Consider the following 25912-nt stretch of genomic DNA (forward strand, 5'->3'; position numbering starts at 1 on the left):
TCTTTGACAAACGGAAGCAGTCTTCCCCCTGGGTGTGCCCTCACCACATATAAATATTTAAAGTCGTTTGGTGCTAAACATGCTAATCCCTTTTTAGCAGGTGATTTCAGAGACTCTACTAGCAAACTAAACTAGTGCGGATCTTTAATCTACAAATCTGAAGTTGAAACGGAAGGGTAAAATAAATTTTAGTAACTTTTGATCGGGTAGAAATTTCAAAGCTTTCTCCTTTCGCAGGTTGCCCAGAGAAAAATTCAGGAAATTTTGACTCAGGTAAAGCAGCATCAACAGCAGAAAGCTCTGCAAAGTGGACCACCTCAGTCAAGACGGAAATAAAGGCTCAGGAAACAGCCCACCACAGAGGCAGATGCCAAACCAAAGACAGATTGCTTAACCAACAGACGGGCGCTGAACCCCTAATATCCAGAATTACATGCACAAGTTTTTACCTAGCCAGTTGTTTCTGAGGACCAGGCAACTTTTGAACTCCTGTCTCTGTGAGAATGTATACTTTATGCTCTCTGAAATGTATGACACCCAGCTTTAAAAAAAATAAATAAAAAATAAAAAAAAATAAGGGGGGAGGGAAAGAGAGGAGCTCTGCACTTCCCTTTTGTTGTATTCTCAGTGTAACAAATATTCTAATTTTTCTTAATATACCCCCTGGTGCCAGAAATTGGCTTAATGATGCATTCACTAAATTCATAAAATATAGATTGCTCCCAAATCCAATTGTTAAAATTGGATCAGAATAGAGTTATTACGGGAACTTAAGTGTTAAGCTATTAGCATAGAAAAACCGTTCTCAGTTGTATTTGTACCTAACACTAACACGAATAACCTAAGGGAAGTGCTGAATGGTGTTGGCAGGGGTATTAAACGTGCATTTTTACTCAACTACCTCAGGTATTCAGTGATGCAATGGAAACAAAATTGTTTTTGTTTTTGGAGAATTTTATATACTTTATAAAGATAAAAAGCCCAACAGTTTTTTTAAAAAAAAACTTAAAATTTAATTAGCTGACAGGAAAATAACTGAGAAAAATTTTACTCCTGACTGGTGACAGTAAAGCTGGAAAATTAATTTCAGGTTTTTTTGAGGCTTTTGACATCATTAGTTGGAAAATCCAATAAACGTTCAGTGATATGGAGCAGTGCCTATATTTGGAGAGCAGCAATACCATTTAATTTTTCGTTTATGGTAGGGAACGTTTTTGATGGTACTAACAGAGCAAAGTGGTTGCAGGAGGTTTTGGAACGGCTAGTTTAAATGGCTTCAGGAGACTCCGGTTATTTGTTTGGCTCTGTGATTAAATGCAGAAAAATGCTTTGTGCTTTAGACTATCACTACCTAAAGGAAGCGTGTCAGTCAAGAGATGCAGCCCGTGGACCATGAACTGACTGGCAAAAAGCAAGTTTCAGCTTGTCTTACGGGGTGCTTAGTTTGCCAACACATGTCAGACCCGTTGGTCTAGGGTTGGAGCAGGCCCCAAAAGGATTGCTTTGTGAAGACCAATGGGGCACTCAGATGGTGTGGCAGTGTTTAAAGGCAATGCACAGGCTCCATCTCCGTGGGCCGGGCACTGTCATGAGCCTCGCTAAGCTATTTCGAGGATTTTTAAACAATGATAAATCAAGAAAAATGTAAGGCCACCTAAAATATTATGTACAATATAGCAGGATTTCTGTGTTCTCTGCAACCACTTATTTGAAAATAAGTCAGAAAGTGGAGGATACCAGAAATCTTTTTGAAATATAATTTGACTATGAGGACACATTTGACCTTTGATATTTGATACTGAACTCACGTGCCCATTCCTTAACTTGATGGCAAAACCCGGTATGTACAATTATGTGGGTGTGGGTGGTCTCCAAGGCCATTCTGCTCTCAGAATTGTGTTGCTTTTGTTCAGTAAATGATCAGTCATTATATTACACTGATCTGAAGGGCATATATATAACCCTTTAGAAAATAATGGCCTCATTTCTATTTCAAGATGAATTTCTACGAACTAGGTAAGTTTTTCTGAAGATCACTGTTAACAATTAGACATTTTGAAAATGACTTGAAATGTTTTCCTAAATGTTTCCAGAAAACCAGTTTATTTTGTAGTTTTAGCCAAAAAGTGCCCTTTGTCACACGATTCATATAGCATTATGTTTTCATACAATTAATTGCAAAAATTAAAAATCAGACTGGCTTTCTGGTTGGATTTCAGGTGAGATGTGGTTAGGCCAGGGCTCTTCCTCAGTGTTTGATTTTTCCCATATTTGTTGTTGTTGTGTGTGTACACACACACACACAGGTGCTGCATTTATATCTGCTGGTTTAAAATTTTGTCATATTTCACTTCTAGCCTTTTAGTGTGGCAAATCATGTTTTACTTTTAATTAAGCAATGGTAATGGAGTATCTAATTCTGTAATTGAGTTTTGTACTCACCGCACATGGATCATTCCTCATCTGTAATGTGCCCCAAATGCAGCTTCATTTTCCAGATACCTTGATGCAGAATAAAGTTTTTCATCATTAGGTGCAGCTTGGTGTATGGTATCTTTTATTTCTGGGTTTTCAAATAAACATGAATGTTCAAATTTGGTCAAACTATAAACAGATTTTTAGTAATACTACGTCAGTCTCAAGGCAAGTACCAATATCAAGTGGTACATTATTTTCTACATTCCATAGTACTTACTTTGGATCTTTATAATATTGGTACATATGAACTAAAAACTGTAGGTTTTAAGTAACAACACCAATGGGGCGGTTATGTGTTTTCTGCTTTATTAAAAAAAAAAAAACCAAAACCTGGCTATTCCATTCTACCAAATAAGATTTACACTTACGCAAAATTAATTAAACTGTGAACAGAGAACACAGAGGCCGGGGCCAGTGTTAGCTCCCAGAAATCCTGCTGGGATCTCAGGAATAAAAATATATTAAATTTTTAATTTGAATGTATTGATTCTTGGTGTGAGGATTAGCTCACTTACCTACAATTTCCACATTCATTTAGCATGAGTGCCCATAAATAAGACTTGTTTTGACAACAACCTGACCAAGTAGGTGGGGTTTCATTCAGTTACATTTTTAAGTGACTCAGTCCAAATCTGATAATGACTAAAGCAGTTCATATCATTTTCTTCTCATCTGAACTCCACTGGAGTCAGGGATGAAGTGTCCTCTTGTATTCCAAGAATGAAGTCTTCGGGTAATGTCTCAGGTGCTATCTGAGCTAACTGGTCATCATAAGAACGTAGGGTCCATAATTTCTCTAATTCATAGGTCTCTCTGGTTTCTGGAAGCATCAAATGAATCACCATGCTGCCTATCAATCAAGGACAGATAAGAGTTAAGACGAAGAAGCAGTTCATTTTATTCTTGGGCTCTCACCCACCTCTATGATAGAATAGTGGTTGTCAAAGTTATGGGCCCTAGATTAGCATTAGCTGAGAACTTGCCTGAAATGCAAATTCTGGATGCCATCCCAACAAAAATAGCATAGAAATAATGCTGTGCTTTTCTCCATGCATCATACAGGAGGTACATGATATCGATACATAACATTACTAGTGATGTTAATTAACTTCATCCTAGTGATTAAAGGTGGGCTAGTGGAAGACAATTCTCCATGGGTGTCACATTTCTGCACATCCTGTGAGCAAAACACAGACTGCCTTTTGTTCTAGAAGGTCTTTTAAGGATGACTGTGCAGTGAATAGTGTCACAAAAACATACCATCTCCCTCTAGAGCAAAGGACAGGCTTGCTTACAGCAGTGGATCTCAAAGACCTTTCAGATTTTCACAGTTGGGGCTGGAGAGAAGGGAGACTAATAAACATCCTACAATGCACAGGGTATATGTCCCTACTCCCACCTGAATCACCTGGTCCAAAATGTTATGAAGGACAAAGCTGAGAAACCCTGGCTTAATGGCCTTGGCAGAAAAAGTGTCTTCCATCACAGCAAATGGCGGGTCTGTTTCTTGCCCATCATAAAAGATGTAGCTACCCTAACCTACGGGTTCCTCTCTCAGAACATTGTCTGCAGATGTCATCTGGCCCTATGCTGCTCTCTCGATAGACATGGGCTCAGGGAACCTGCCCACCATCCCCCCCCCCCCCAAAAAAAAAAAAAAAAAAACTACTGGCTGTTACTGTGATGAGTAATAAAATCATCCATCCTTCATCTCTAACCCAGGACTAGCCTGGAGTTTCACCAATTCCCATGAAACTGGGCCGCTAACTTGTTAGTTAATAAGAATCTCAGACCCTTCATAATTCTTGACAGTGTTTTTCCCTTTGTAATTAAGTATCTTAGGGGGAAATACTTTGAAACTATGTATATATTAATACCCAAATTTGTTAGGTCTTTTCGAAATTCCAGTCCTCTGTTCTTGTCCTTCTCAGTACCTGGAATGCCCTTTAACTTGACCTCATCTGAGTCATCCTGGGCCAAGATATGTACTCCCCAAGCCTTCTACTACCACTAAGGGATCTCTCCCATCTCTGCCATGTTATCTGCTCAGTTCTCCACTGTCTGACCTGCATGACTAGAGACACATCACATTAGGTGAGAATTTTACATGCGAATAAGACCACCTGGGTTATAATTAAAACTTAATATAAACCTCAAAAATTTTACATGAAAAGCACAATCTGATACCCTTTTGCAAGTGAACACAGTTCCAGATTAGGACAAAACCAAATATTTATCTGTAAAATATGTCAAAATAACTTACCAAAGTCCACACACAGCCAGTCATCAGTGTCCTTCCCTTCAATCTTAACATGAGGTTTGCTTTTACATTTCAAGTATTTGTACTGAAAAAAGCCAGATTACATATTAAAGAGGAAGTCTCTGTTCTCACCAAGGATGGTCTGTTGGCATAATTTTCTTGATCTTAATTTTGGAACTAGCTTACTCATTCCTCTTAACTATACTCCATAATAAATAACTTGAGGAAACTTTCTCCCCTTACACCCCACCTACCTCCTATACCTCTCTACTGAATCCTCCTGCCCAAACCCTTCTGAGAGGGCCATCATACTCATCCACCAAGGTGATGCCTCATCTCTGAGGCAGAGAGACCCAAGCTCACTCAACATCTAGTCCTCACCTATATCCACCACCTAAATGACAATGTTAATTGGATTTTACCATCCCATGTCTCTATTCCCAACAGGTCTTATGAATGGTCTAAAACAACAGATATACTAATATCAGACAAAATAGACTTTAAATCAAAAACTATTACAAGAGACAAGAATATTATATGATAATAAAGGGTCATATAACCCAGAGAATATATTACAAACATGCGCCCAAAACCAGAATTCCTAAACATATGGAAACAAACATGGACAGAACTGAAGGGAGAAACAGATGACAACACAATAATATAGACATAATACTCCATTTTCAATAATTTAAAAAACAGACAAGATCAATAAAGAAGTAGATGACTTAACACTAGAGACTAACTGGACCTAACAGACATTAAAGACCATTCCACCCAACAACAGAATACACTTTTTTCTAAAGGGCACACATAACATTCTCCAGGACAGATCCTATGTTAGGCCACCAAACAAGTCTCAATAAATTTAAAAAGACAAATCACACACAGTACATTTTCTGATCACAATGAAATAAAACTAGAAATCAACAGAAGGAAAACTAGAAAAGCCACAAAAACAATGAGTCAAATCACAAGGGAAATTAGAAAAGCTCTTGAGACAAATGAGATTAAAAACACATCAAAACTTAATGGGATGCAGTGAAAGCAGTGTTAAGAGGGAAATTTATAGCTAAATGCTTCCATGAAAAAAAAAGTTCCCAAATCAACAACCTAAATTTACACCTTAAAGAACTAGGAAATGAAGAAAAAATTAAACTTGAAGCTAGCAGAGGGAAGGAAACAATGTTAAGAGAAAACTAAAATTGACAAAAATTCATGAAACCAAGATTTGGGCCTTGAAAAAAATAGACAGAATTATTTAACAAATCTTTAGCTAGAGTAAGAAAAGAACAGAAGACCCAAATAACTAAAATCAGAGCAAGGGGACATTACTAAGAAGTAAAAGGGATTATGAGTACTATGAACAATTATATACCAGCAAATTGGATAATCTAGACAAAATGGACAAATTCCTAAAAACATAGAACTAAGACTGAACTGAGTTTGAATCACTAATTGAAAACCTCCAAACATTATTATATCTCAATTAAAAAAAAAAAAAAAAAAGCTTGGTGGGAATGGGAATGCAAGCTAGTGCAGCCACTCTGGAAAACAGCAAAAAATTAAAAATAGAACTACCCTACAATCCAGCAATTGCATTACTAGGTATTTATCCAAGGGATACAGGTATGCTGTTTCGAAGGGACACATGCACCCCCATGTTTATAGCAGCACTATCAACAATAGCCAAAGGATGGAAAGAGCCCAAAGTCCATTGATGGATGAATGGATAAAGAAGACGTGGTATATATATACAGTGGAGTATTACTCAGCAATCAAAAAGAATGAAATCTTGCCATTCACAACTACATGGATGAAACTAGAGGGTATTATGCTAAGTGAAATTAGAGAAAAACAAACACCATATGACTTCACTCATATGAGGACTTTAAGAGACAAAATGATGAACATAAGGGAAGGGAAACAAAAAAATATATAAAAATAGGGAGGGGGACAAAACATAAGAAACTCATAAATATGGAGAACAAACTGAGGGTTACTGGAAGGAGTGTGGGAGGAGGGATGGGCTAAATGGGTAAGGGGCACTAAGGAATCTACTCCTGAAATCACTGTTGCACTATATGCTAACTAATTTGGATGTAAATTAAGAAAAAAAAAATTTTTTTTAATTAAAAAAAAAAAAAGCTCCGGGGGTGGGGGTGGCAAAGAGGGAAAAAAATCTCCCAACAAAGAAAAGCCCTGGACCAGATTGTTTCACTGGTGAATTCTTCCAAATATGTAAACAAAAGCTAACACAAATTCTTCTCAGACTCTTTCAAAATACTAAAGAAGGAACACTTCCTACCATTACCTTGAAACCAAGGCCAAAGACATTACAAACTATGGATCATTATCCTTGATGAATACTGATGCAAAAATCCTCAATGAAATATTAGCAAGCCAAATTTCAACAGCATATTACATGAATTATGCACCATGACTGAATGAGATTTATTCCTGTAACGTAAGGATGGTTCCACATGAAAATCAATCAATACAATAGAGCACATTAACAAAATGAAAAAAGCCACAGGATCATCTCAAATTTATGCAGAAAAGCATTTGACAAAATTCAACACCCTTTCATGATAAAAATATTCAACTAAGAATAAAAGAAACTACCTCAAGATAATAAAGGCCATGTATGATAAGCTCACAGCTATTATCCTACTCAATGGTGAAAGAATGAAAGTTTGTCCTCTAAGATAAGGAACATGATAAGAATGCCCACTTTGGCCACTTCTATTCAACACAGTGCTGGAAGTTCTGGCCAGGCAAATTAGACCACGCCGGGGGGGGGGGGGGCTACCCAAATTGGGAAGAAAATAATAAAATTATCACAGTTTACAGACAACATGACTTAAATGTATAAAACCCTAAAGATTCTGCATAAAAAAACCTGTTAGAATAAATGAATTCAGCAAAGAAATAGAAAATAGAAAATTCCACCCTAAAATGTATATGTATAAAAGGACCCCAAAAAGCCAAAAACAGTCTTGAAAAGGAAGAACACATTTGGAGCTCTCAACTTACTGATTTCAAAACGAACTACAAAGCTGGAGTAATCAAAACAGTGAGCAAGACAGACTTACGGAATGAAAAAAAGAGCCCATAGTCAGATGATTTTCAACAAGGGTGCCAAGTCCGTTCAATAGGAAAAAGGTGGTCTTTTCAACCAACAGTGCTGGGAAAACTAGATATCTACATGCAAGGGAACAAAGTGGGACCCTTACTTTATACCATCTACAAAAACTGACTCAAAATGGATCTAAGATTTAAACAAATGACCCACATTTCAGGCTTAAATATAGGAAAGCCTTCACAAACAGTGGAAAGGCTTCATGACAGATGATAGATACATGACACTGAATTTGGCAATTCTTTCTTGGATAGGACACCGAAGGCACAGGCACAAAAACAGATAAACTGGACCTTATCAAAATTAAAAACTTGGGGCGCCTGGGTGGCTCAGTCGGTTGGGTGTCCGACTTTGGCTCAAGTCATGATCTAGCAGTCTGTGGGTTTGAGCTGTGCTGACAGCTCAGAGCCTGGAGACTGCTTCGGATTCTGTGTCTCCCTCTCTCTGCTCTTCTGCCGCTCATGCTCTGTCTCTCTCTCTTTCCCTCAAAAAATAAATAAACATTAAAAAAAAAATTAAAACCTTGGGGGTGCCTGGGTGGCTCAGTCGGTTAAGCATCTGACTTCAGCTCAGGTCATAATCTCACGGTTTGGGAGTTCGAGCCCTGCGTCGGGGTCTGTGCCAACAGCTCAGAGCCTGGAGCCTGCTTCGGATTCTGTGTCTCCTCTCTCTGCCCGCCCCTCACCCCTCCATGCTCATGCCCTGTCTCTCTCTTTCAATAATAGATAAATGTTAAAAAAAATTTTTTAAAGCAAAAACTTGTGTGCATCAAAGGACACTATCAACAGTAACAAGGCAACCTACAGAATGGGAGAAAATATTTGCCAATCACATATTTGCTTTGGGATTAATATCCAGAATATATACACAACTACAACTTGACAGCAACAACAACAAACTCAATCTGATTAAACCACAGGCAAAAGACTTGATTAGGCATTTTTCCAAAGATATACAGATGGCCAATAACACGTGAGAGGATGTTCAACATCACTCATTGTTAAAGGAATGCACATCAAAATCACAAAGTGCTGCCACTTCTCACCCATTAGGATTACTATGATCAACAGCCCAGAAAATAAGAAATATCAGCAAAGATATGGAGAAATTGGAACCCTTGTGCACTGCTGGTGGGAATGTAAAGTGGTGCGGCCACTATGGAAAAGATCATGGTGGTTCCTCAAAAAATTAATAGCAGAATTACCATGACCCAGTAATTCCACTTCTGATATTAAAAGCAGAGACATGAACATTCTACACTCCTGTTTACAGCAGCATCGTTGTCTCCCAAAGGTGGAAGCAACCCAAATGAAACTCGAGGGATGAATAGATAAAATGTGATATACGCATCCAATAAGATAAAAAGCCTTAAAAAGAAGAAATTATGAGACATGCCACAACATGGATGAACCTTGAAAACATGCTAAGTGAAATAAGCCAGTCCTGAGAGGACAACCAGGGTATGATTCCACTCACACGAGGTACCTAGAGTAGCTGAATTCATAGAGACAGAAAGCAGAACGGTGGCGGCCAGGGTATGGAGGGAATGGGAAATCACTGTTTCATGCGTACAAAGCTTCGGTCCTGCAAGATGAAGAACCTTTTGGCGATGGATGGTGGTAACGACTGCACAATGATGTGAATGTAACTGATGCCACTTAACTGTACACCTAAAAAATGGTTAAAATGGAAAACCTCTCATTTTTCTTAGATCTCTCAGTCCAACAGTCACTTCCAAGTCTTCATCTTACTCCGTCCCACTATTACACGTGACAGAGACCCTGGGACTGTCTTAAAACTCTTCTCCATGCTGTCTTGGTTCCCTCTCTGTCTCTCCAACTACTACTTTTTTGGAATCTTCCTTTGCTTTGCCATATTGCATCAAAGGTCCCCCTCTTATTTTGCCACCCTTCTCTAGGCCACCCTAGCTACTGTCTGGGTCTTAACTGTCCCCTCTATGACGAGTTTTCAACAAGGTCAGAGAGGTTATGTTAGAGTGTTATCAGAATTGGCTAAAGGCCTCCAAGTACATTTCCTTCCTCATTTCTGATGCCTATCCGGTCCAGTTAGAAAGTGAACTGCCTGGGGCGCCTGGGTGATTCAGTCGGTTAAGGGTCCAACTCTTGATTTTGGCTCAGTCATGATCTCACGGTTTTGTGAGTTTGCGCCCTGTGTCGGGCTCTGCACACTGGTTGCTCAGAGCCTGCTTGGGATTCTCTCTCTCCCCCTCTCTCTGCCGCTCCCCTACTGTGCTCTCTCTGAATCAATCAATAAGAAGGGCATTCCCCTTCCTCAATTAGGCCTGTGAATCTGGAGGGTAAGGACTAAATCTTTTTCATTTTTATCTTCCCAGTACCCAGCATAGTACTTGGAAACGCTGGATACATTCAAACATTTAAATTAAACTACAGGCCAGCAAGGTCCAACAGAACTTTTGTGCAATTATGGAAACGTTTTATAGTTGTGCTGCACAGTATGGTAGCCATTAGCCACAAGTGGTCACTGAACACCTGAAATATGGCTAATACAAGTGAAGAAGTGAATTTTTAATTTTAAATTATAATTAGCCACAATGGCTAGTGGCTACCACGATGCACAGTGCTGCTCTAGAAATCCCCCTGGGTCATCTAGCCTGCCTCAAATTATTTATTTTTATTTTCATTTTTATGTTTTTATTTGTACTTTTTATCCGTTTGTTCGTTCATCACTCATTTATGACCACAAGAGACAGGGATCAGAAACACCCTGATCCATTTATCCCCATAACTTTCACTATCAAAAACATAAAACAAGCATGCAAATTCTGAGAATTTGGGCTTCTTGTATGATCTCATATGGCTTTCCTTTTTTTAAGTGTTACTCCTCAACATGATGCACTGGCACTATTCCATTAAGTCAATGATTCCAAAGAGGAAAGAAAGCATCCTACCATTTTCACAATGTAGTAGGCCATGGCATGCAAGTGTCGGGTAGATGTTCCACTACCAATCACAAAGTAATCTGTGTATTTCAATTCTGGAGGAACCTTGATCACGCAAATGTCTCTTGCATTCTCTTGCCTCAGAAGTGAAACCAGCATATCGATGTCAAACTTGGGGCCAGTATGATCTGAAATGCACAAAGATTCACTTGTGTCACGTGGCCAAGGAGACGACACTACATGCATGGAGACGCAGCAGCTAACAATGAAACTGCTCCTCTATGAGGGTGTTTAGATCTAAAGAGGGTGTTTCTGAAAGACAGCAGGGCCCAGACCTCCTGGAAACTAAACCTGTGGTTTCACACAGCACCGCTCAACTTTCATGGGAAGAGTGCTCCGGTTACACAGAGCCACCATACATCCTTTGCTGTCACCGTTTGTAATAAAACCATACATCCACCACAAATGACTTTCTGTTCACTAATACTTGAGGAAATGAGCGATACACCTCAAACATACACAGAACTACAATTGTGAGCCGGAGGAGCTCTTAGGTAGTATGTGGTCCACAACCTTCACTTGAGAGATGAAGAAAACTAGCCCTGGTAGAATTAGTGCACCAGCCCCAAGCCATGGCATCCAAGTGTCAGGCAGAAGTTCCACTACCAATCACAAAGTAATCTGTATATTTCAATTCTGGAGGAACTTTGATCACGCAAATGTCTCTTGCATTTTGAAAGAGTTAAAACTTTAAGAGTGATTTTCATTTTGAATCCTCAAGTTTTTCTTAGAAAGGCCTTTGGGTTATGCAGCAACTGTTATCTGTGCAGACTTAACTTTTTTTCTGTACAGTTGTGCATATTTTCTGTTCTTTACCTTGGAGTATTAGAACATGTAAATTTAGGGGCTCCTGGGTGGCTCAGTCGGTTAAGCGGCTGACTTCGGCTCAGGTTATGATTTCGCGGTCAGTGAGTTCGAGCCCCGCGTCGGGCTCTGGGCTGACAGCTCAGAGCCTGGAGCCTGTTTCGGATTGTGTGTCTCCCTCTCTCTGCCCCTCCCCTGTTCATGCTCTGTCTCTCTCTGTCTCAAAAATAAATAAGCGTAAAAAAAAAAAAAAAAAAAAAAGAACTTGTAAATTTATAGCTTTCTCTTACATTCCAAAGCTGATTCCCAAGAATGGATTCCAGTATCTAAGTCCACTAAGACCTCTCCCTCTCACACCCTAACTTTTCACAGACGTACTCTATTTACAACCACTCAAATTTCTAAAAACTTGCGATAATTAGAGGACTTCTATTGGCTCCGTCTCCTGTTAGCGATTCTTATGCACCTCTTAGACCCTAGCCCCTTGCTCTTCCTCAAAATCCTTACTCCCTAACACTTCCGGCAAGTCCAATTCTCGGGAACCCTAAGAAGAGTGTGAGGGGAGCTGAGGATGGTGAGATTGTGATGCCAAAGGTACGGTGCGGCCTTTCGGACGCCTGGGGTTTTGGAGACGTCAGTTCATCTCCTGGCCTGTTAAACACACAGTTGGCGCCAACACCTGTGAAAACCTTCCAGCTCTAGAGCAGTGGGAGTTTTGTGACTCCAAGAGAAATGCATAAACGGGGGAACTCAGAGCCTCATCGCTGGGACCCGGCTCCCGGCTGCCCGGAAGGGTTGCCGCCGCCCTCCTCCGAGCCCGTACCTGCTGTGCTTGACTCCGGCTGCCCCTCACCGGCTGCCCCCTGAGCCCGCTCCTCCAGGCCGGGTCCGCCGTGCAGGCCGCGCGCGTGATCGGGAGTCAGGCAGGCCCGGTCGAGCGCCTGTCCCGCCTTATGCCACCCCGCGGCCAGCAGCCCAAGCCGGGGCCCCGCGCCCGCCGCAGGCCCAGCTCCCGGGGAAAGGGCCCTGCCCCACAGCAGCGACCCGAGTCGCCGCGCCACAAGCCCGCCAGAGCCCATCGCTGTAGCCCAGCGACGATTCACCGGGCGGGCCTTAATGGAGCCCGAGTGGGTTCTTCGGCTTTCGATTGGGTAGGCCAATGCGCGAAGGCCTGGAAAATTGACGTAAGGAGAGTGGGCGGGACCAGGACCCAAATACGGGGGTCATGGGCGGAGTCTGAAGGCCAGTGGGGAAGCTGATGACCCGGAAGGGATTGTTGGGATTAGGTTTTGTAGGAGTCTAAGGACAATTTGACTGCCCACCCTTGCTGTGACCTTCGTCATAGTGCATTGCACCACGTTGTCCCCCCCTTTTTTTTTAAAGTCCACTTCCTTCACTTCACTTCCTAAAGAGCATGAAGGCAGAAAGTTTTGTTTTTTGTTTTGAACTCTTGTCTCCACAAAGCCTGGAACAGGCTGAATGTTTAGAAGATGCTGCTGTCGATGGATGGAAGCAGAAAAATGTTTACTTTTAGCCCAAAAGGCTGACTATGGCCTGTACAGTTCTGATAAGGATGAAATGCTTACTAGTTGCTACATTCTTAAAGGGTCTCATGACTGCCTGTACCTCTCACCCAGGGTTAATATCTGGCTGAATTATAAGTAGCAGAGAAATCTTATGAAAGTAATTTTGTGAGTGAAAGTTCAAAGAAGACATTTATGATCTAATATTCCCTGTACATCTCCTTCCCCACCTCCAGCACTAAGCATATAACCACCCGTTTCATACAGCAAAAATGAGTCTCTTTCTGCCCAAGAGTCCTGTCCCCATGCTACTTAAATAGACTTAATAAGGTGCACTGTAAAACATTTCAAGAATTCTTTCTTGACCATTGTGCTAATGAAACTGCAACAATTACACTAGAATTAGGACATAAAACGTCTATTACCAAGAAAATTATCAAGATTCCCTAGCAAATTTGAAATCTCATGAGGAAAATCTGTTATTCTGGGCTCAGGTGGGATGGGAAGCAGAGGTGTAAAGGCCCGTTTGGAAAACATTCTTAGCAGACCCGCCCTTCATGTACACTCCCCATATTGTAGTGTTTAGTACAACGGCCTGTACTGTGGTGCCCACCTCTGTGAGAACAAGGAGTGCTGAGGCCCAGTTAAAGTATTAAACCATAGGATTTGAGAGCTAAAAGAGACCTAGGGAGGAAAAACCACTTGCGCATAGCCAAGCACTGCAGAGCCTGAAGTGGGGTCCAAACCCATGAACAATGAGATCATGACCTGAGCCGAAACCAAGGGTCAGACACTTAATTGACTGAGCCACCCAGGCACCACCCAAAGGTTTTTTGTTTGTTTGTTTGTTTGTTTGTTTGTTTGTTTGTTTTGGTTTTAATTTAACTTCTTGTCTTCGTTCTCGCTTCCTCAGTCTGAGCCCCCCATTAGCTCTTATCTAATTACCAAGACGGCCTCCTACCTAGCTCTCCTATCACCAATCCATTTCTACTTTTTCCATTCTTCATGATGCCATGCTGTCTACTAGAATTATTTTAGCCTCATCTGCTACCTGCTGTTTTCCAAGAATACCATAAAACGTTTCAATGCTGAGCTTTGCACATGCTATTTCATTGTTTAGCGTGCCCTTCCTCCACCTTTTCACATGATGAACTCAGACTCACTCTGTAGGACATACCTCAAACATTTAGGTGTAGCCCCCACTCTCTCAGATGGTCCATCATGTGAGAAGCCACCGGCAGTGCTCTGCGATGCCCTAAACCACAGGGTCAGTGCTTCATCTTATGGCAGTCCTCGATGCCCACTTCAGACTGGATTCCCTGTCCTTACAGCAGGAAGATCATGCCAGACAAACCAACACACAAAACATCTGAGAAAGCATGCAACACAGACTTGTGCTCCATGGGGACTTTGGGGAAAAAAGATAGTGCCTTATCCCTACATTTATAAAATAGTGAGTCCATAGTGCTCCTATTCTCTTTAAAAGGATTTGCTCCCCCTTCCAATTAGGAGGTTTACAAACAGGAGGACAGAACAATTAAAAAAAAATTTTTTTAACGTTTACTTATTATTAAGAGACAGAGAGAGAGCACAAGCATGGGAGGGGCAGAGAGAGGAGTAGACACACAATCCGAAGCAGGCTCCAGGCTCCGAGCTGTCAGCACAGAGCCCAACGCGGGGCTCGAACTCGCGAACCGTGATATCATGACCTGAGCTGAAGTCAGATGCTCAACCGACTGAGCCACCCAGGCACCTAGACAAAACAATTTTTAAATAGAAATACATAAACTTAGAGTAGCTGTAACTAATGGGATTTGTAAGAGAGGTAATTTTAATCCTAGCCCTTCTCTCTGCATGGTCTCCTGAGGGCAGGATTAGTACAAAGAAAGTGGAAATCTGGGGGAAAGGATGACACTTAAATGAGGCAGGAATATTCACCCACAACTGCTCAGCGATGAAATGAACTGTCCTATGAGGTCAGGAAGGACAGCTGAGTCTGGAAAGTAGTGGTCCCAACTTTTTAAATTTTAATAAACTTTTGTTTGAAAAATTGTGGCTCTTTGAATACATGCATGACAAAAAGCTGCTATGAGCTAAGCAACATTTTTAACTAAAATCATATTGAATTCGAATTAGCATCATTTGCTGTGGGAAACATGTTTATTCTGTCCAAAGACAATGTTTGATCCGTATATGGATTTGAGGATCCTTTGCAACCAACAGGAGGCTCATGGTTTACAGATTAGGAAGCAAAGATGTGTAAGAAATTAATGCATAGAATCAGCAAAGGTTGGACTTGATAAACTTCTCAGTCCCCAAACTATATGAATTCAATCATTAACTTTTTTTTTCTTTTTAAAAAAAATTTTTTTAACGTTTATTTATTTTTGAGACAGAGAGAGACAGAGCATGAACGGGGGAGGGGCAGAGAGAGGGAGACACAGAATCGGAAACAGGCTCCAGGCTCTGAGCTGTCAGCCCAGAGCCCTACGTGGGGCTCGAACTCACGGACCGCGAGATCGTGACCTGAGCTGAAGTCGGACGCCCAACCGACTGAGCCACCCAGGCGCCCCATTAACTTTTTTTTTCAAGTATGCTTCACACCCAGCATAGAGCCCGATGAGGGACTTGAGCTCACGACCCTGAGATCAAGACACGAGCTGAGATCGAGGGTCAGTTATTTAACCAACTGAGACACCCAGGTGCCCCTCAGTCATTAATTTATTAAACAATTATATGTCAGATGTGATGTTAGGTGCCCCGTGTGTGTGTACATCAGGGAAGCTTCCTCAGGCTTTCTCTAGTTTAGCCCCTGGGCCCTGCTTTGTCCCAACTTGCTCTGTTCTTCTTTCCTCTCTATTCTCTTTGAAGCAGGTCCCTGAGGCCCCTCAGGTGTTGTCGCCCCAAGTAGCACCCTCACCCTCTCCAGCCACTGAGACTAGCTGCAGAGGACATCCCTGTGACTGCTGCTTCCCACTGTCCTAACTTCCCATGAAGCCTCAGGAAACAAGTTTGGGAGCCTTTTGACTGTGGCAAACAGGGCAAACGGGAGGCTCCTGAATCAACACCCCAAGGATGTTATTAGGGTCTATAATCTTAGGAAGTCCTTTTAGTCATGGGCTCTGGTTAATTTATAATTCCTGAATCCCTCAGTAAGCTGCTTTAACCCTCTGTTCTCAGCACCTCAAAGGTAGAGATTACCAAGCCGTCATCCCCTACTGATTCTGCCTTTTAGAAGCAACCACAGAATGAAAACAAAATCCAAGCCTAACAGCAGATAGCCCTGTTCTCAAGTGGGGGCATTTTGTATTTTTGTGGGCCCCGCTAATGGGTAATATTCCACCCCCCCCCCAAGTCTTTACCTCAGGTAGGAAGGAAAATCTGTGAAAAAAACTTGTGTTAACTAACATTAAGGACACAGAGCTGACAAATATTGCCTATGAAATCATAGATTATGAGAAACTGCTGTTTGGAATTCTTTTTTTTTTTTTTTAAGTATTTATTTATCTTTGAGAGAGTGTGACAAGGGGAGGGGCAGAGAGAGAGGGAGACAGAGGATCTGAAGCAGGCTCCACGACAGCAGAGAGCTCGATGCAGGGCTCGAACTCACAAACCATGAGATCATGACCTGAGCTGATCATGACCTCATGCTTGCTTGAAGCATCAGAGGCACATGGGTCATTTCACACTGAGAAGCAGTTTTGATAACTCTCTCTCCATCCCCGGTACAACACTTTAGATAAAGGGGTTTCAGACACAACTCTCCACATTTATCTCAACTTTACGTTTCTCGGGAGCAAGCCCCCTGAGTCTGCATCTCAGCTCTGCTGGTAATGAAACCGTGACATCCCTAATGGAACCTAAAACAACATTACTAACAGGACATGGTTTCTCCCCAGACCCCACGACCCTTCTGAGTAATTGAACTGCAGATCCATGGACTTTCTCTGGTGGCATTAAATAATGATTCAGAAGCTCTGTGGCCTTTTTGACCCAAAAGGTAAATCAAAGTTTCACCCCCCACGAACAATACCTTGGGCTGTTTTCTTTTTGCCAAAACCCAATTTCTGACTGGACTCTGAGTTTTTCTGTTCAGATCTGTTGACAATTCAGTAAAAATTCTGTTTGCTTTTCCTTATAATAATCCCAGTTTTATGAATTTTCTCTATTTCATAATTATTACAAGACTTCAGTAATTCTCAAGGGCAGATGAGTGTAGCCTCTGATGGCTAAACTTCAGACAGTGGGTTCAAAGCAAACAGACTTCCTCCTCAGCAGACCTGATTAGGTCTCTGCTTTGGGTTGTTTCCAGGCTGGTGCCAAGTCACCACTACAGGAGGGTGCTCATAGGCAGTGAGGGGACAGCTTACCGATCGGTCAAGTTTGAACTTAGGATCTTATCCTTACAACTACACAGTTTTATTTATTTTTTTATTTTTATTAAAAAAACTTTTTTACATTTATTTATTTTTGAGAAACAGTGAGACAAAGCGTGGGTGGGGGAGGGGCAGAGAGAGAAGGAGACACAGAATCCGAAGCAGGCTCCAGGCTTTTAGCAAGCGGTCAGTATGGAGCCTGATGCAGGGCTCGAACCCACGAACTGTGAGATCATGACCTGAGCCGAAGTCAGACGCTCAACCGACTGGGCCACCCAGTCGCCCCACAACTGCACAGTTTTAGACCACCCCTAAGGAAAGCAATTGACAATAGGCATTCATGCCATGATTGTGGTACATCCATTCTCCTATGTCCCTGGGAGCTTCACAAATCCGTGCTGAATAGAATTCTGAGAAATGTATGCATATATATGTATACACACACACACACACACACACACACACACACAACTATTAGGAGCCCTGTGGGCTGGTCCATTCAAGCCACTTAAAATACAGAGAGGCTTTCTTTTTTTCAAAGTTTATTTATTTTAAGGGGGGAGGAGGAGAGAGAGAGGCAGAGAGAGAGAGAATCCCAAGCAGGCTTCATTCTGTCAGGGAGGAGCCCCACTCGGTGCTTGATCTCACAAACCGTGAGATCATGACCTGAGTTAAAATCAAGAGTCAGACACTGAACAAGCTGAGGTACCCAGGCGCCCCCAGAGAGGCTTTCTTAGCTCCCTGGGGAAAGGTCTCAGGCCAAGTGTAGCCATGATATGAGTGGCTTCTGGGGACACCACATTTCCTCCAGGCTCTTTCAGCCATTTCCTGCTGATGATGCAAGAAGCTGCTGTCTGGAGCAAGGTGGTAGCATCAAATGTATAATTACTTAAGGACCAATAACATTTACAGCATTTGACGGTTTTGTTATAAAGGCATACCTCAGTTTATTGCGTTTCCCTTTATTGCACTTCTCAGATAATGCTTTTTTTTTTCTTCACAAATTGAAGGTTTGTGGCAACCCTGAGTTGAGCGAGTCCAGGAGCATCCTTTTCCCAACCTCATTTGCTCACTTCACGTCTCTGTGTCACATTTTGGTATTCATGAAATATTTCAAACTTTTTAATCATTATTGTATTTGTCATGGTGATCCGTAATCAGCAATCTTCTATGTTATTATTGTATTGTTTTAGGTGCCACAAATTCCTTCCATACAAGGTGGCAAACTTAATAAATGTGTGTGTTCTGACTGTCCCTCTCATCTCTCTCCCTCTCCTTGGGCTTCCCTATTCCCTGAGATACAACAATATTGAAATTAGGCCAATTAATAGCCCTACAATGGCCTCTAAGTGTTCAAGTGAAACCAAGAGTTACACGTCTCTCACTGTAAACCCAAAGCTAGAAATGATTAAGCTTAGTGAGGAAGCTATGTCAAAAGCTGAGATAGGCTGAAAGCTAGGCCTCTTCTGCCAGTTAGCCAGTTGTCAGTGCAATGGAAAAGTTACTAGAAGAAATTAAAGGTGCTTTTCCAGTAAACACAGGAGTAAGAAAGCGAAATAGCCTTACGCTCATATGGAGAAAGTTTCAGTGGTCTAGATAGAAGATCAAACCAGCCACAACATTGCCTTAAACCAAAGCCTAATCCAGAGCAAGGCCCTAACTCTCCTCAGTTCTGTGAAGGCTGAGAGAGGTGAGGAAGCAGCACAAAAAAGCTTGAAGCACAGGTTGGTTCTTGAGGTTTAAAGAGAGAAGCCGTCTCCATACCATCAAAGTGCAAGGTGCAGCAGCAAGTGCTGATGCAGAAGCTGCAGCAAGTTCTCCAGAAGATCCAGCTCAGATAATTGATGACAGTGGCTGCCCTAAACCACAGACTTTCAGTCTATACAAAACAGCCCAATATTGGAAGAAGATGCCATCTAGGACTTTCAGAGCCAGAGAGAATTCAGTGGCTGGTTGCAAAGCTTGAAAAACAACAAAGTTTGAAATGACAACAAAGGCTTTAGAATATGACATAAACTCAGTTGATCAAGCAGCAGCAGGATTTGAGGGGATTGACTCCAATTTTGAAAGAAGTTCCACTGTGGGTAAAATGCTCTCAAACACCATAGCACTTCATGAAAGGAAGAGTTCATTCATGTGGCAAATTTCATTTTGTCTTATTTTAAGAAATTACCGCAGCCACCCCAACCTTCAGCAACCACCACCCCTATCAGTCAGCAGCCATCAACATCCAGACAAGACCCTCTACCAGCAAAAAGATGACAAAAAGTTGCTGAAAGCTTGGATGATGGTTAGCACTTTTTTCTTTTAGCAGCAAACTACTTTTAATTAAGGCATGTATATTATTTTTTAGACATAATGCCATCACACACGTAATAGACTACAGTATAGTGTAAACATAACTTTTATATGCACTAGGAAACCAAAAAATTAATTTGATTTACTTTATTGCAGTGGTCTGGAACTGAACCTACAGTTTCTCTAGGGTATGCCTATATGAGGTGAAGTAATATTTTGGGTTAGCGATCGAAAAATGTGAATCCAACAAGAAATAACATCTTTAAGTTGGAGGGTAGATTTTGTAGGAAAAGACAAGGAAGTCAGGGCTTTGAGTTTCAAAACTCTAGACAGTTTTGAATACAATGGCTTAAATTTCATTTCTACAGGGTTGCCCAGACTACATATGAGGAATGAAAAGATTGCTAATAACTCACTCTTTTAATAAGTTATAAAGTTATATTTCAAACCTATAGAAGAGAGGAGAGAAAAACAAATGAGCTGAGATTTACCAGATGTTCATTTTGCTATATTTGTTTCAGACCTTTCCCCCTTTAGAAATGTTAGAGATCCAGCTCAAGCCCCTTTACAATCTTCCCTAATTCCATGTCTCTCTTTCTCAATCATTAGCTGTAGTCACTGCCCTGAGTTTGATGTGTGCCATTCCAATGCATTTCTATTATTTATCTCTCCATATATGCATAAACAATTTACAGTATTGTTTTTAAATTTTACCTGATTATTTATCATACTATACCAATGGCTTATTATGGACATAGCTTTGTTTTTTTCATTTGTGTTTCCCCAATTACTAGTGTGGTTGACCATCCTTTCACATGTGTATTGGCATTTAGATTTTCTATTGTGAATTATCTGCTCATAACCAATTTTTTTCTATTAAGTTGTCTCTATCTTAAAATTCTTTTTAGAAGTTATTTTATTCCACTTAAAACATTCGAGAACTGCTAAAGAATACACGTAAATGTAGATAAAATATAAAGAAGAAGAATAAAACAAACCCATAGTCAGCTTAACTAATCAAACACGGCTAGAACTAATCATAGAACTAATAGAACTAATATATAGTCAGCTTAACTAATCAAACACGGCACCTCATTCCCCTTCCCCAGGGACAACCACTGGGCTGAATTTCATGTAATGATTCTTTTGCTTCCTTCCTGTAGGTTTATGACATGTTTTTATACTTTCCCATCTGTTTAGTTTTCCTTGCTTTTGAAAACTTTATGTAAATGGCATCATATTGCATGTATTCTTTTGCAACTTCCTCTTCTCTGTCAATATTACATTGGTGAGTCTTCTTGGTGTTGGTAGCTGTAGATTCATTCATCTTTACTGATGATTAGTATTCCATTGTATGTCACAAGTGATGTATGCATTCTACTGTTGAGGGGCATTTGGGTTGTTCCTCATGCTGCTCTGAATGTTCTTATCTTGTCCTCAGGAACACATGCACAAGAGTTTCTCTGGAACATACTATACCTAGTAGTGAGGTTGCTGGATCGCAGGTATACGCATCTTCAGCTTCATCAGATAATGCCAGATTGTTTCCAAAAACCAGTGTTCTGATTTAAACTCCCAACAGCAAAGTAGAAGTGTTCTGGTTTTCTTTCTTGCCAACACTTAACTTTGTCAGATTTTTTTTCATCTTTGCCAATCTACTGGCAAACGAAGTCTCATTGCGTGATGATTTGCATTTCCCTAACAGTTCTTTGTATAATCTGGGTACCAATCTTCCATCAGTTACATGTATTGCAAACATATTCTAGTCTGTACCTTTCCATTGTTTTTTAAATTTTTTTAAAATGTTTATTTTTGAGAGAGAGACAGTGTGAGTGGGGTAGGAGCAGAGGGAGAGGGAGACACAGAATCAGAAACAGGCTCCAGGCTCTGAGCTGTCAGCATAGAACCCGACGCAGGGCTCAAACTCAAGAACCATGAGATCATGACCTGAGCCGAAGTTGAACGCTTACTGTCAGGGCCACCCCGGCGCCCCTGTACCTTTCCATTGTTAATCAACTTTTTTGAGGTATAGTTATATAAAACACACGTAATCAAGTTAAGCCTACAATTTGATACTTTACAAATGCATACAGTTATGTAATTATAGCAGTTATGGTATAAAAAGTTTCCCTTGTGGGGCATCTAGGTGGCCCAGTTGGTTAAGTGTCTGACTTTGGCTCAGGTCATGATCTCACAATTCATGGGTTCCAGCCTCATGTCCGGCTCTGTGCTGACAGCTCAGATCCTGGAACCTGTTCTGACTCTGTGTCTCCCTCTCTCTCTGCCCCTACCCTGCTCATACTCTGTTTCTCTCTCAAAAATAAACGTTAAAAAAAAAAAAAGTTTCCCTTGTCCTCAAAGTTCCCTTGTACCCCCAGTCAATCCTCTCCTCTCCCCTCTAGTCCCAGGCAAGCACAGATCTGCTCTCAGTCACTACAGTTTTCCTTTTCCTCAATATCATATCAACAGAGTCATAAGTATGAGCCTGTTGAATACATGTCTTATGAATACATAACTCAGTATGTGTGGCTTCTTTCCTTTAGCATAATACTTTGAGATTTATCCATGTTACTCCATCTATCAATAGTTTATTTCTTTTCATTGTCAAGTAGTATTTCATTGTATGGACGTATTGCATTGGTTTATCCATTCACCAAGTGATGGAAATTTAGGTTGTTACAAATAACATTATTATGAACATTTAAGTACAGGATGTTGTGTGAACATGTCTCAATTTCTCTTGGATAAATACCTAGGAGTAAAAGGGTCAAGTCATATGATATGTGTATATTTAACCTCATAAGAAATTGTCAAACTGTTTTTCCAAACAGCTGAATTATTTTCCATCTGGCACTTCAACCAGCAGTATAGGAGAATTCTGTGTTGTTTTTGTTTTTAAGCAAGAAGTTTGTGGTGCCTTTTTCATATAGAACTTCAAAATTGTAACATTATCCAATACAGCATTATTTTTCTTTATGGTTGATGCTTTTGGGGATTTATGAAATCCTACATCACTTGGTTCTTCATGTTGTGATTCTCTGATTTGAAATTTCTGAGAGGATTATTAGATATTTTTTCCCCAGAAAGGTCTTTTTTTGATATTTCCCCACAGTGGTTGATATGCAATGTACACTTAACTTACTATGTCTGAAAATATAGATTTGTTGTCATTACAGAATAATGTGATATGAAATTGAGGGTAAGACCTCAAAGTCCTCAGTTAAGAAAATTACATTCATGTAATTGAAATTCTCTGAAGAATTCTTGTTTCTCAATTGAGTTCAGAATAGACTTGAACAATGCTTTGAAGCAAAGATCAGCAAACTTTTTCTATAAAGGACTAAGCAGTAAATATTTTAGACTGTGCAGACCGGAGGTCTCTGTCCCAGCTACTCAACTCTGTTGCTTTCACACAGAAGCAGTCACTGACAATATATAAATGAATGAGTGTAGCTATGTTCCAATAAAACTTTATAAACACAGAAATTTGAACTTCATACAATTCTTATGTGGCACAAAATAATGTTCTCTTTTGATCTTTCCCAAACATTAAGAAATATAAAAACCAAGTTTTGCTTACAGGCCAGTGGAGACTAGGCAGAAAGCCAGATTTGGCCCATAAACCATAGTGCACCAATCTCTGACTTAGAATACAATCCTCTTGACATCACTGTAGGAAACTGGGTAATATCATCCTCCGCATTTCCCACAGTAGAGCATTAGACTTTAGAGTTCATCCAGTTTAGTTTCCCTCTCTTCCAGTTTATAGATGAGGAGGTTTTGGTGCAGAGAGAGAAAATCACTGGCCTCAGGCCACATAGCTAGTGAGTGACAAGGCCAGGCTGGAGCTCATGTGTCTTGATTTAAGTCCTAACTACCTTCCTCAACTCAATTACAAAACCTAAAACTATATCCACAGCCACAAAATCCTTCCACCACTTCTCAACAGCAATCAATCTTTTTTTTTAATCCCAAAAGAACTTATTCTAATAAACATCTTAAAATTAAGGACTTACCAAGCTCAAGTCTTGATATTTAATTTGTATCATTAAAACCTATACAATGCAAACAGCAGTGACAACTGCATCAGAAATTTTGCCTAGTGAGATGACATGATGATACTTGTGGGGAAATTACAGAGAATTAAATTTGGTGATATTCTAAAATATCACTAAGACACCCAAATTCCAAAAAGCCAATGGATGATCTCCAAAGCAAATTTTATTCCTGAATTTCAAAAAGGAATGGCAGTTCAGTTATAAGTAGCAGAGGAATAGTTTCATAGATTAGACTGAGGCCAATGGGGGATTGGCCAGGATGGGGGGAGGGGACCCCAGGCCAGAGATGAGGGCCCTCATTTCAGTGAACATCTGTAACACAAGCCCAGGACAGCAGAGTCTTTATCTCTTGTTCATAGCTGTATCCCCTCCAGACCAGAGCCTGGAACATGCTGGGGATCAGTAAATGATGGTTGAAGGATTAAATCAGTCCGCAAAGAATATTTCCTGAGAACTGACCTCAGAATTTTTAGAGTACATATTCCAGAAGCTTTGGGATGCTTCTTTGTAAAAAAAAAACAAAAAAACAAACACACACACACACACACACAAAACACAAAACAAACAAACAAACAAACAAACAAAAATCTTAAAGGATTCCTCCCCACCAGGAGCCTCATCAGAAGGTGGTCACCTTCACCCCCTGAATGACTATCTTCTCATCTGCTCTTAGCCTGTCACTTGGGTCTAGAGTTATTATCCCTTTTGGATATAATGAATGCATTGAAAGTATTGCCCTCTAAACTCTTCAACAATTGGAAATTCAATGACAGCAACCAATGTTTACGGATGAGTTGGAAGTGTTCAAAGTGCAGGCATTTGTAAAAAGTCCTCGGAATAAGGAATTCCCAGAATAATTTATGACCTATGCATTTCAATTTTCTTTGGAAGTTCTAATTCTCAGCAAACATTAATCAAGTCATCCCACTGTCTTTCAGGTTATTTCCCCCATTTTACAGACGGTGATTCAGCAGAAGTTAAATGACTTGTTGCCAAGGTCACATGGAGACTATAAATCTAAAAAAAAATCATGATTTCAGCCCCCTCTTCTGCCATTTGTTAGACTGGAATGGAGGGAGTTTTGAGGATTTCCACTGGCTTCCTAGGTGGTTGTGTGTTTGTGGCTCTCCGATATCCCCTGTTGATATGATAAGGGAAGAGCGGATCTCAAGACCAGTATTTCTCAAAGTTAGGTCCTGGACCAGCAGGACCCGTATCACCTGGGAACTGGTGACAACTCCAGATTATGGGACCCCACCCTGGAACACTGAATTAGAAATTCTGGGGGTGGGGCTCAGCAGTCTGTGTTTTAACAAACCTGCAAGTGATTCTGCTGTAACTTGTTATTCTGTTTCTGCTTTAGGAACTAACGTTCTGGTCTCCTAATCATCAAAATGATACAGCCTCTTCACATTGCTTGTGGCCCGAGGCCTCACTTGGAGAATATACCACTATGCCATATACAAAGTGCTTTCACGTCCATTTGTTCTTTCAGGTGGATTTGGAGCAACCCTGCGAAGTAAGTAAGGGAAGGATCACATGTGCATTTTATAGATGAGGAGACCGGGGTTCAAGAAAGGCCAAAAAACTTGCCCAGGGCTACTCAGCTCTAAGTGGCAGGGCAGGATCCAAATCCAAGTCTTCTATCTTTATATCCATTTACACACATTTACAAGAGGTCCGGGACGTCTTCACTTAGTCCACAACAGGGTTTCTGACATCTGGGGCCAGATACCATGGGGTGTTCTGTTGTGGGGTGCTGTCCTGTAGATTCTGGCCTCTACGCACGAGATGCACCCCCACCTTAACTATGACAACCAGAAATGTCTCCGAATATTGCCAATGCCCCCGAGGGGCACAGTGACCTTTGGCTGAGGACCACTGACTTATGGCCAGCACATCATTGGAGAGAAGTTTCACGGTCCATGTTCTGCAAATTTTGCATTCTTTGGAGATGATTTCAGAAAAAAATAGTTTCTTTTTGGCCTCCAGG

General features: G+C 40.9%; 2 protein-coding genes across 3 annotated transcripts in view; one reads left to right on the forward strand and one right to left on the reverse strand.

Annotated features, from left to right (window-relative positions):
- Positions 1-2538, forward strand: part of IGF2BP3 (insulin like growth factor 2 mRNA binding protein 3) — a 153533-nt gene extending 150995 nt beyond the window's left edge. For both annotated transcript variants that reach the window (XM_040472435.1, XM_040472437.1), the window contains one exon: positions 238-2538. In XM_040472435.1, coding sequence (XP_040328369.1) covers positions 238-336 — 99 coding nt within the window. In that variant the 3' untranslated portion in view covers positions 337-2538. The remainder of the gene's footprint in view (positions 1-237) is intronic.
- On the reverse strand, positions 2535-12804 carry MALSU1 (mitochondrial assembly of ribosomal large subunit 1). The gene is made up of 4 exons (XM_040472438.1): positions 12488-12804; positions 10810-10988; positions 4742-4823; positions 2535-3328 (listed from the first exon to the last, which is right to left on the reverse strand). Exons 1-4 carry the CDS (start codon positions 12741-12743, stop codon positions 3147-3149), a joined length of 699 nt encoding a protein of 232 aa, XP_040328372.1. The 5' UTR covers positions 12744-12804; the 3' UTR covers positions 2535-3146.
- Positions 12805-25912: the final 13108 nt, after the last annotated feature.

The sequence above is a fragment of the Herpailurus yagouaroundi genome, unplaced genomic scaffold, assembly GCF_014898765.1.
Source record: "Herpailurus yagouaroundi ecotype Mexico unplaced genomic scaffold, PumYag 100, whole genome shotgun sequence".
NCBI classification, from domain to species: domain Eukaryota; kingdom Metazoa; phylum Chordata; class Mammalia; order Carnivora; family Felidae; genus Herpailurus; species Herpailurus yagouaroundi.

What these genes read in the sequence shown, in the direction of transcription:
- MALSU1 (XM_040472438.1), bottom strand. Translation starts at nt 12,743, where the DNA reads ATGGGCTCTGGCGGGCTTGTGGCGCGGCGACTCGGGTCGCTGCTGTGG. An exon ending in CCTACTACATTGTGAAAATG is followed by an intron (nt 4,824 to 10,809) that starts GTAGGATGCTTT and finishes GGCTTTTTTCAG; the next exon opens with TACAAATACTTGAAATGTAA. An exon ending in CTGGCTGTGTGTGGACTTTG is followed by an intron (nt 3,329 to 4,741) that starts GTAAGTTATTTT and finishes CTTGATTGATAG; the next exon opens with GCAGCATGGTGATTCATTTG.